Source organism: Schistocerca gregaria, chromosome X, assembly GCF_023897955.1.
Source record: "Schistocerca gregaria isolate iqSchGreg1 chromosome X, iqSchGreg1.2, whole genome shotgun sequence".
Taxonomy (NCBI): domain Eukaryota; kingdom Metazoa; phylum Arthropoda; class Insecta; order Orthoptera; family Acrididae; genus Schistocerca; species Schistocerca gregaria.
Genome location: NC_064931.1, coordinates 777,540,907 through 777,553,527, shown reverse-complemented (window position 1 = coordinate 777,553,527; position 12,621 = coordinate 777,540,907). Strand labels below are relative to the sequence as shown.

Sequence of the window (12,621 nt, the reverse complement as noted above, 5' to 3'; positions counted from 1 at the left end):
ACAGCATCTAGCTTTGTAAGGCCATATTGTTATTATGCTTCACTGCTACTATTACTCTTTCACCTTTCGTTCCTTTACAAGAGGTTTTGGACACATTATTTCTTAAATTTAAACTGATGTGCAATGCTGATAATTAGATTTCCCTCTCTTATGTCACTATTTCCAAAATTTATAAAAATGTATATACATCTTAAATCACATGGAAATTCTGCTAATTATACAGAAAAATCTTTATGAACAAGTTTATTTTATTGTACTATACGTTTTTCCTTGAATTATTTTCACAGAAACAAGTTATATGACAAAAGATATGTATCTATTTTCATTTAGTAAATAACTCACCATGCTTTGAATCTCACTATCATCACTGTCATTGTTTCTGCTGCCAGAATTTGCTCCAAGGCCCAAATCGCTCAAGTCTTTATCATCATCATCTTTGTACACGACAAGACTTACTTTTCGCCCTCGATTAGTTCTGTGGGATGAAAGCGTGTTACATTGAGTTATTTAGACTATGCCAAGGTACTATCTGAACAGCTTAGTTGCAGGAAATTCAGACGACTACCACAGTTTTGGATAGTAATTTGAGTAATTACAATTAGAGTTTTTGTTGGAGATTCAGAGGTAACATGCAGTTACATTAAAGAAAAGCAGAATAAAATAATGATGGCTACCTCATCCGAGACTTGCCAACAAAGTAGCTACCCTGTTTGATTATGGACTTCGTAATTGTGAATGTTTCTTAATTAGCATTCGTTTGCTTCATATTATGAACAGACCTTAAGTTTTGGAAGCAAATAAAGGACTGTAGATGGCATCACAGATAAAAATGTCATTCAGTTTATATCCTGTTTCTTCTCTTTGAGGAGTACTGATGTGTTTTTTTTTTACGTATTTTTGTTGATATCCATCAGAATTTTCTGAACAGTTTTAAGTTTTTTCTCTTTTTAATTTTCAGTTTCAACCAAACATTATGGGAATGTTAATTGTTTATGAACATTTTCTAGTTTTATTTGATAACTTACTGGATATGCTGAATTTAATAATAATGAGGACAGCATTTCAAATCATTGAATGTAAGTGATGCTATCCCTATTAATAATATTAACATGTGCATAGGCATCCATATTGATGAGAATTTAAATTGGAAAAAGTACATTTTGGGACTCTTACGACAGCTTAGTTCAGCCAAATTTGCATTTAGAATCATTGCAAATCTTGGGGACAGACAAATGAGTAAGTTGACACATTTTGTATATTTTCATTCAATAAGGTCATATGGAATAATGTACTGGGGTTGCTCATCTTTAAAAAAGGAACTCTTCATTGCACAAAAATGTTCTCTAAGCATAATATGCGGTGCTCACACACAATCAACTTTTAGACCTCTATTTAAGAAATTGGGTATTCTGACTATGGCTCCACAGTATATTTCTTCCCTCATGAAGTTTGTTGTAAATAATCCATTACAGTTCAAGAGAAACAATGAGCTACATAATTAAAATACCAGACGGAAAAAATGACATTCATTACTCCAGTTACGGTTGTCTTTAGCACAAAAAGGGACACACAATGCTGCAACAAAAATTTTTGATTACTTATGTAGGGATATAAAATGTCTGACTGACAGCAAACTACAATTTGATAACAAACTGAGGAAGTTTCTCCTTGACAACTCCCCCTATCAAGTAGAAAACTTTATATTATGGTAATGTGTCAAAGGTGGTGGGTAGAAATTACCAACTCACATCTATATATCATTTTTGATATAATAATAATAATAATAATAATAATAATAATAATAATAATAATAATAATAGTAATAACAGCACTAATTAAAATATAGAGCTTAGGAATGTTCAGAATATCGTGGTATGTAAAAATTAATTTACAATGTGAATGTAAATTGACATGTTACACATCATTACGATCCACTGAATAAAACGATTCATGGAACATGTAACTAACTAGTAACTAACAAATGTATACTATTGAAAAGTGCTTAAAGAAATGAAAGTGAACTACCTGAAAAGTAATTAGTAACTATCAGGAGTTTGAGATGCAACACAATTTGTGTACTTCTTGCAGTCTGACAATTTTCAGACTTACCAAGTAACTTCAATCAAACTGACACTTCTAGAATCTAGTCCTCTTGTGTCAGTCAAGTTGCACAGGATAAATTAACCTGGTAAGTGGAATGGAAAGTCTAGTACTACATTTAGAAATTTCAAAACATATCAAAGGTATTAGTGATTTGATAAAAAGTAGAATCCTGTGTGGAGATTTTGGCAGTAAAAATAGACATCACAAGGAGGTGAGAGACTACTGATATGAAGCACTTAACCTCAAAACATAAGTGAACAGTAAAACTAAAGTAATGCATAGTCCAAGTGTACACGCTTTGAAGTAAAGACAGACTCCTTAATGAGCATATAAACACATCAAAAAACGTTTTGCATCACCTCAGTTCAGAGAGTTCCGTAACCTGTACAGAGATCAACATGAACATCATTTCTGCCCTTTTCATTTCTCATGAAAACCACACATACAGCGAGACCTTCAGAAGTGGTGGTCCAGATTGCTGTACACACCAGTACCTTTAATACCCAGTAGCACGTCCTCTTGCATTGATATATACCTGTATTTGTCGTGGCATACTATCCACAAGTTCATCAAGCCACTGTTGGTCCAGATTGTCCCACTCCTCAACGGCGATTCAGCGCAGATCCCTCAGAGTAGTCGGTGAGTCATGTCATCCATAAACAGCCCTTTTCAATCTATCCCAGGCATGTTCCATTGGTTTCATGTCTTGAGAACATGCTGGCCATTCTAGTTGAGCGATGTCATTATCCTGAAGGAAGTCATTCACAAGATGTGCGTGCTGGGGGCGCAAATTGTCATCTATGAAGATGAATGCCTCACCAATATGCTACCGATATGGTTGCACTATCAGTCGGAGGATAGCATTCACTTATCGCACAGCTGTTACGGCGCCTTCCACGACCACCACCAGCATACATCGACCCCACAAATGCCACCCCAAAACAGCAGGGAACCTTCACCTTGCTGCACTCACTGGACAGTGTGTCTAAGGCATTCAGCCTGACCGGGTTGCCTCCAAATACATCTCTGACGATTGTCTGGTTCAAGGCATATGCGACACATCAGTGAAGAGAACATGATAACAATCCTCAGATGTCCATTCAGCATGTTGTTGGGCAGCACATATACAAGGATTAGTGATTACGATTTCATAGCGACAATGGTTATCAAAGTTAATAAATCCATCAAGGAGGCTAAGATAAATTTTATGCTGGGAAGATCAGGTAAGTGGTTGTCAGCCTCTTACTTAGACAATGGATTGGAATCACTTAGTTGTAACTATTACAGACACAGAGCAATGATGGGAGTTTGAACAGTGATGTTTGTGCCATGTAAGAGGATTAAGGTTAGGGAAGAGCTGCCATAGTTTAATAATAAAATTTGAAAAATGCTGAGGAAACAGACTGTTTCACTCCTGGTTCACAAAAGAGCGCAGAAATGTCGACAGGCGAGAGTTAGTTAGAAACTGGTGTGTGTGTGTGTGTGTGTGTGTGTGTGTGTGTGTGTGTGTGTGTGTAAAAAAAAAAAGAAGAGTTATTTAACAAGCATAGAACAGCTTCCACCTCCACATGTTTGAGAAAGATCTCTCTGGATTTATTGTAAATATCTTGCACAGTACAGGCGACTCGCGTATGTAAAACTGGTGCCATTAACATGAGATTGTTGAAGAATTCTTGAGCATTTTCAACATTTAAACACAGTAAGTTTCACTGAGAGAGAAGAACTTCTACTCACAAATCAGTACAAACTTACACAGTGTCCAATCACATTAATTTAACCACCAGTCAAAACCCCGAAAACACCTTTTGCAGTGTGGATGTGCAGGAAGCGAGTCAGCGAGTTTCTGGAGTGTACTGACAGGGATGTGCTGCTATGCCAACTCCAGCGCCATGTCCAGCTGCACTATGTTTCTCTGTTGAGGATCCATATTGTTAACAGGCCAATCAAGAGTGTCCCACAGATTCTTAATTGGGTTTAAAGTCGGGGAGTCTGGTGGCCTGGGACTTTGGTAAACTACTCCTGGCACTCTATGAACCATGCACAGACACACAGAACTGTGTGACATGTTCCACTACCCTGCTGGTATATGCCATCAACCTGAGGAAAAAGAAACTGTATGTGGGGGTGGACACGGCCCCCACGGATAGATGCACACTCTTGTTGAGCCACAAAAACATTCCCCAGACATTAACACTCCCTCCTTCACCCTGGACCCTCCCAACAGTAGTTGTAAGGTGTTTGTTTTCAGTCTGCTGGAGCATAAAACATGATTCACCTGGAAAGGCCACCTGTTGCCACTAAGTGGATATCCAGTTGTGGTATTGGCATCAAAATTCCAGCCTTCATCCCTGATGAGCAGCAGTCAGCACGGGTACACGAACCAGGTGCCTGCTGCAAAGGCCCATATGTAGCAACATCTGCTGAACAGTCACTGACGTGACACTGTTCGTAGCTTCTCGATTCATCTGGGAAGTCAGCTGTTCAACAGTTGACTGTCTATTTGCCTGTAGACACCTCTGCAGCTGTCTTTCGTCTGTCACCTGTGGCCTGTGGTGCACCACAGTTGCTGTGGCACCAGTTTTTTATAATGCTATTCTGCAATTCATAGTGTAGCATAACCATGGTTGCACATGAACAGTTTAAAAACTTACCCGTTTTGGAAACGCTTACACCCTCGGCCTGAATGCCAATGTTCATACCAGATAATTTCTTCATTTCTAGATTACAATGACTGCACTGTTTACCGTGTCTGTCTCTCTATATACCCTCCTCTGCTAGTGCTGTCACCTGTTGTCTGTGAGTGGTTATTGCATGCTCACATTGAATATTGGTGGCAGTGACATTAATGCGGCTGGACTATGTAGAGAGCACTGCTTTTGTGAAACTCAACTTCCTCTTCTCTCACATGATATCCTTGAATAATGGCTGAAAGTTAGCAGGCAGGTTCCGTATTTCGAGATTTCTGGAAAGCATCTGACATAATTCCCCCACTGTGAATTGTTAATGAAGACCTGAGTATACAGAATAGGTTCTCAGACATTAGAGGGCTCAAAGACTACTTCAATAACAGAATGCACTATGTTATCCTAGAGGCTGAGTGTCCATCAGAGACAAGGGTATCATCGTGAGTATCCCAAGGAAATGTGATATGACTGATTGATTGATAGACAGGGTGAACAGGAATCTGCAACTGTTTGCTTATGATGCTGTAGTGTACAGGAAAGCTTCATTATCAAGTGACTGTAGGAGAATACAGGATGATTCGGACAGTTTCTATATGGTATGGTGAATTGCAGCTTGCTCTAAATGTAGAAGAATTCAACTTAATACAGATGAGTAGGAAAAAACAAGCCTGTGATGCTTAAATACAGTATTAGTGTTGTACTGTTTGACACAATCACAATAGTTAAATTTTGAGGCATAATGTTGCAAAGTGATATGAAATGGTAAAGTACATGAGGTCAACTGTAAGGAAGGCAGATGGTCAACTCTGGTTTAAGGGACATTTCTACTGAAGTGTAAAGGAGACTGTCTACAGAATGTTTGTGCAACCTATTCTTGAGTACTGCTTGAGTGTTTAGGATAACCACCAGACACTATTCAAGAAAACAAAGCAATTCACACACCTACTGCTGCATTTGTTACCATATGTTTCATCAACACACTAGTTTGATGGGAATGCCTCGCAAATCAAATGCAAATACTTGGAAACAAGAAGACATTCTTTTTGTGCAACGCCATTTATAAAGTTTGGAGAAGCTGCATCTGTGACTGACTGCTAAATTATTCTAGAGCCATTAATGCAGATCCAACTTAAAGACTGTGAATACAAGATAAGAGAAAATGGGGGGGGGGGGGGGGGGGCAATACAGAAGTATCTAGAGAGATGCTTTTTCCTTGATATGTATGTGAGTGGAACAGTAATGGGAACAACTAGTGGTGATACAAGGTACCCTCCACCATGCATTGTATGGTGACAATGCAGAGTATGTATGAATGATGTGAAAGCCAGTAATGATTAACTGTACAAGATATTTCAAACACTATAAGTAAAAAAACACACTGTTCAACAGAATGACAATATTTACTAACCGTTCTTCCATCATTTCATTGAAAGTTTTACTGCGTTTTCGATTTCGATCGTATTCTTCCAGCTCAAATTTCTTAACTTCTACCACTCTCTCAATAATATGTTCTTGGCGTTTTCTGCGGCTGTTCTTCCAGTTGTCAAGGTTCTGAAATTTAAGCAAGAATGTAATTTATTTCTGTAAACAGTGCCAAACAGTAATAAAGGAAACTCGATATTTCCAAGAGACTTTCAAAATCATATTTGTCCGTTAACGCAAGTTATTGATATGAGAATGATTAAAAAGGTACATGATCTATGAAGAGCACCAGCATTCAGTTTGGGGGATGAATATGGACTGGGATGGTAGAACATGCTCCAGTACTGAAATCTTATTTCAGCCTTTCACACAGCAGCAGCACCACCACCACCAACACCACTAAAAACACAGCGAATGAGAGTGCTATTCAAGATTTCATACTTTATCATTAGTCCGACACTTTCCAAGTACTTAGAACTGCATGATGTGTCAGAGGATAATTCATGTAGGCCCCAGAAGCAGTGTCTTGACACTGACAGATGGATGTCTGATCAGTGCCAATGGTTTTTAAGTGCCCACAAAGATCTTTTGGCAGTGCTATCAGTGTGCCGAGAACCACTGGAGCCACTTTCACTGGTTTATGCCAGAGTGGATTTAGTTTGATTTTCAAGTTCTTCTATATGACAAGTTTTTAAGTTATTTCTTGTTAGTTCAGCTCTCACTTAGGATCACAATTTCAATTACAAACACACATATCCTCCACAATTATGATGTCTGGCATATTGTGTTCGCGTGTTTGATGTGTCTCAAGTTTGAAGCTCTGTAGTAATTTACCATTCTCATTTTCAACAACTTTTTCTGGCTTGTTGTCCCATCAGTTACTTGCCCACAGCAAATGGTTATTTGGGCACAAGCTACAGTGAATAATTTGTGCCATAGTGTCATGCCTTTGCTTGTAATCAGTCTGAGCGAACAAAGAGCTCAATCATTTCCTCAGCTCCTTTGCATAGTCTGCACTCTGAATCTGCTTCTGACAACTTAATTCTGGCTTTGATGGCATTAGTTCTGATGACTTGTTTCTTCACAGTAAAACAAAGTCCTTGAGTTTCCTTCTTTATGGTACCATTGATCAGTCAAGACCAAGTCATTTCCATATCTGTTTTGTGTTTGGTCTTCTCGAAAAACTCCCCACGCAGTGCTTTATTGCAGGAGCTGTCAATTTGGCACTGGATTGAAAGCATCTGGTATTAATTCTTGGTTTGATGTTCACTGATTTAAGTCAACAACTGAAGCTGAGTCTTTGCTATGTTTCCCACAGTCTGCTACTGCATGCTTACCTTCTTCCACTGTCTGCCTCACTTGCAAGAGTCCTCTTTTTTTCTGTGTTTCCAGGCTAGTACAGCTTTTTTATGTCACTGCAAGGCCAAATAGTGAATTATTGTATGTTTTCTTGTTGTCCTCTCCCAATTATTGAGCTGTAGTTTTGTCCAGTTCAAAATGCCTGCAATGTCTTTAGTGACTAATATAGTTAGAATACTGATTCCCTTGACAGTAGCTGCTTTTCTTCTTTCTTGCTTTTTTCCAGTGTTCAACAGAGTCAGTATTGTTATATTGGTTGAGGGAATGTTGGTGACAAGTTGTGGCTTCATGCCGTTCCTGACACCACCACTTCACCCAGGACGGAATCTGCATAGCTCATCTGTCAACATCTAGAGTAAACCTCATGTTCAAGTGTGAGAACATTTTCCTAATGTTTGCATAGCTTGTATCTGAAAGGGGGTCGTGTGAACCAGCTCAATATTTACCTAAATGGATGTTGGACACTGCCTAAAAACCACATCCAGGCAGTCAGCTCACCACCCCTCATTGTTAATCCTCAAGATGGATTTGATCCAAGACAGGGTCATCTCCATGAAGTGGCACAGTAACATGCTCAGCTATACAGGCAGGTGTTTACTGCCTTGGTGCTATTGCCACCATGTAATTTGCTTTTCAAAATATATCTGATGCTTCACATGTACTCTCTGCTGACCCATGCTTCATGTTTTCCAATTCTTAAGCACTTATGCATTTGTAGGCTTCTGGCTGGTGGCACTTGTTGGGTGTCTCATCTGGCATTTTGATGCCTTCAGCTTCCAAGATTGTGCCCTTCTTTAGTGTCAGTGTGGCACATATGTCTAAGCTGAAATCCATGCTGACAATTCATACTGTATTATTTAGAGGCTAGAGTTCAATTTTACATCTTCCATAGAGTTTCAAGTCATCTATGTACAGCTGATTGGATGTTTTCTGAGAATTTCTCCCTGTCTGATAGCTCAGATTTGCTTTCTGTACAATAGTTGACAATGGGATCACAGTGATCTTCAACAGTACTGGGGACTGTGAGTCCCCATGGAAAATGCCTCTCTTGATGTTCACTAGTCTATGACTCATCTCCAACAGGTACTGTTTTCTAGTGCTACACAGCATGTTCTGTGGCCTGTGGCATTAAAGTATATTCCACAAAGTTAAATTTATAATTTTGGGTGCTTTTCCTTATACCTTCATCTTTTCTCCCCTTTAAGGACTGATCTTGTGCAACCATTATGAGAGCTTCTGACTCAGCTCTTTTTCTTCCTCTTTTGCCACATATGCATCTTATCTGTCAATATTTCAGTTCTCCAGGCTGTTTTGGTAAACATACAGACCCAGGTTTTGTTTAGCTTATTCTCAGTTTCGATTTTGAGGTTACTTTGTGGGAGCAAGCCAGTATGAGTGTGTTCTGCATACTGTTTGAATTCCCTTTCAGTATTCTTTAGTCTAGGCAATGATCCCTTTTCATTTGCCATGTCGGACAGTATTATTTGTGCATTAGTGGATCATGTACATGCTGGGTTATATGCCTGAAAAATCCAACTATAGCACTGTAACACACATTTATTTGCCTCAGACTTCGCCATCCTTCCTTAAGTGTCATGTATCCTCTGTCAAGGTGAGCTATTCAGTGAAGTACACCATACACAGTAAGCAACTTTAGCATCTCAAAATAAATAAATAAAAATAATAATTGTTATTATTATTATTATGTCTGATTAGGTGTCCAGCAAATTTTATACAAACATGTTTACAAATCTTTTCTTAGGATGGAATCTGATGTGATTGTTCAGCAGACGGTGGTGGTTCCTTTGGAAGATGCTCTTGGTCAGTGGTATTCCTCTATTTCACCGAGACATAGCTTGTTTTCTTCCGCATTGCTACTAAGGCAGCAAAATTCTGCTACTTCCTTGAATCGCTCACTTACTCTTCTCACGTGTCTTACCTCCACCTTCTTTCTTGTCTATAACCATGACTTATCATGTCAGTATATTTTTAGCTTCGTTATTTCTTCATTTAAGACCCTAAGCATTTTATTTAGATGCTTCCCTGAGTCTGCCACTATTATAGTGTCACTGGTAAATCTGCTGCGAATTTATACAATTACTTTTGATTCGAGTCTTATTTTCTTTCATTGTTGTTATTGTCTGCTCAATGACCATATTAAATAAGTAATATAGTGAAGGGCACCCCTGTCTCATTCTCCTTCTGATATTTGCTTCTTTCTTGCTATCATTAATATTCAATTCTTTACTTTGAGTTTTGTACATGCTCTAAAGTACAATTGCCCATCTTTACAGTCAAGTCCTACTTTGTTCTTCATTTTAAACATAAACTTCCAGTTAATCATATCAAATGTGATTTCCAGGTCAAGAAATGGTGAATATGTTTTTCTGTTTACTTCTAATCTTCTTTAGAAAGTTTGACATAGTGCCAATAATTTCTTCACTCATTCCTTGCGGTAATTTGAAGTCAAACTGATCATTGGCTAAGTTTCAATGTTTATCATTCACAGTAATACTTTTCATGCACATGACAGAATTTGTACTGTCCTTGGGTAATCAAACAGTTCTAAGAATTGTGAAGTCTGGTGAGGTACATATCCTATTTGTAACATGTAGATACCAGAATAAATTATTTGCTTTTAATGTTGACACTAATTTGCTGTAGGAGCTCTGCAGGGATGTAATCTACACTCATTGCTTCATTTGATTTTCATCTATTTACTGCAAGAAAATTTAGTGTTACTGTACAGGTCTTCAATAAACTCCTCACGTCACATCTGTGTCAAAGGACAGCTTACCATTTTTACCTGTCACAGAATTACTGTTGGTTCTCTGTCTATGCTGCAATAGTTTAACTTTTAAGCAAGCTTCATCCTGTTACCCATATTTAAAATGGCCACTCATTTTTTTTTGTTTGATTTTTCCCAGGATTTATTTTCTCTAAATGTCACATTGTTTGTATCTTGTTTCTGATAGTGTTATATTGGTCAGGGCTCTTTTGGTCTGCTCCTTTTGTCAACAAATTCCTGTATTTCTGGGGTCATCCAATGTTTCCACCGTCCTAACTTCGTAATTCCTAAAATGTCTGTATTAGTTATATTTGACATGAAAGCATCCAGCTCCTTTTGACCCTGTGTGATTCCATCGTTGCATGCTTTAATTCCTATGCAGCCTCTGTAACATTCATTACCTTTCCCTTGGGTATTTCAGCTGGTGCTGCTTAAATCCTACATTACACTTTGTCACAATATTTGTATGATCTAATTAATCATGTATCTCCCACTATCACCAAAACTTGTCTTCCACATGTAGCACCTTCTCTCTGGAGCTTCAGAATATGGGTTTGTTATAACCATCTCATGATGTTCACAAAATTCTAAAAATTTTGTAACTCTTGAATTGATTCTTCCCAATCCTAACTTAATGGCACACTTTTAGTTATCTTATCTGGGTACCAGTGCATTAAAATCTCCCATGAGAATAACACTGTATTTGATGCATCATTTCCATTAATTCTTCACTGGAGTCATGAATATTTCATATTTCTTAATCATTACTGTTTGTTGTTTGTATATATATTTAAGTCATTGTTGTATCAACTGGGCTAACTTTTACATTTTCCATTTATATACTATCACTCACACAGTTTGTGTTCATTAAATTATGCATCCACTTCATTGTTAATGTAACAACAACTCTAGTCTCTCTTGACTCTTGTATCCATTATAAATTGCTCTACAATCTTCTGACGTAATGTCACTATTTCCAGCCCACCTCCTCTCACATAGTCTAAAATACTCAGTTGGCACCTTTTCATAGTATTTTTGACTTCATCTTGTTTAGATATTTAATAGTATTCACACATTCCATGTACCAATGTTCTTTTCTTTTTATAGCCTTCCTAATTCTTCTCTGCAAGGATTTCATTCAGTGATGACCTAATAAGCCTCACCATTCCTCCTGACGGACCATGGGATCTGAAACCCAGGTTCAGTAAAGAAGCATCGTTGCTACACATGGGATATCCAGGTGGATCTTTAATGTGGTAGTTTCCTGTTGCTTTCCCTCCACACCACTAACCTTGGTCGCTCAGCAATCTTCATGGATAGTTTTCCATCCTAAGGTAAAGTGGGTACCCTACCTCTATCCACTCGTCTGTCCTCCAAGGAGACCACTGGCACTTAGTAGAGAATGGCTCCTTTTTCTGAGCGTCAGCTGGTCCCAATCTACATTAGCTGCCTTAAGCATGGCCTGCTCTCCACCACTTGAAGTTGTAGATTGAGTTTTTCACTTCGTTGAGGAAATTGGGAGATAAAATATCATATTGGGTTCAGTCTATCCTACAGCTGTAATTTCGTTTTTTGATTTCAGTTCAGGTTGTATGAGCAATTTTACCCCCTGCAGTATTCTTGAAATACTCTTTTTCTCCACTGTCTCTTTTGCAATCTAATTACATCCCACTGTACAGATTTCCCATTAAAATGGTTGGTGAAAGTCTGACTGTAAATACAATGCTTCTGTTTGTTATAAAATAGTTTTTGCTGTTGCCACTCACAGTTCTCTTATTTCTTACTCAATGCAACTAGAGAAATTCTGTTTCTCAAATGCAAAAAACACATTTGGGAGTGGAATCATTTCCCAGATGTATCATGCAAGAAATAAACAAAAGAAGATTTTGTGTGGCTGCAGAAAAAATTATAAAACAACTAACAAAGGCAATTATTTTCCTCTGTCCAAGGTTATTTAAAGTCTCCCTAGACTCTAGGTTTCAAATACTAAGATCTTCAACTAAATGATTGTTGTCTGCCTTCACAAGTTTCCGCTCTAATGATGTTTACATTGGCAGTGCCAATCTGCACACGAATATCATTCCGTGGTCCTGCAGGAGGAATGGCGAGGCTTATTAGGTCATCACAGAATGCAATCCTTGCAGAGAATAAGTAGGAAGACTATAAAAAGAAGAGAAAGATAAATTGAACATTGGTGCATGGAATGTGCGAATACTATTAAATATGTAAACAAGATTAAGTCAGAAAGACTATGAAAAAGTGCCA

General features: G+C 38.1%; 1 protein-coding gene across 1 annotated transcript in view; it reads right to left on the bottom strand.

Annotated features, from left to right (window-relative positions):
* LOC126299538 (uncharacterized) overlaps positions 1-12,621 on the bottom strand; it is a 462,448-nt gene that overhangs the window by 65,711 nt on the left and 384,116 nt on the right. Inside the window, 2 exon segments of the mRNA XM_049991532.1 lie at positions 343-475; positions 6,196-6,338. Coding sequence (XP_049847489.1) covers positions 343-475; positions 6,196-6,338 — 276 coding nt within the window.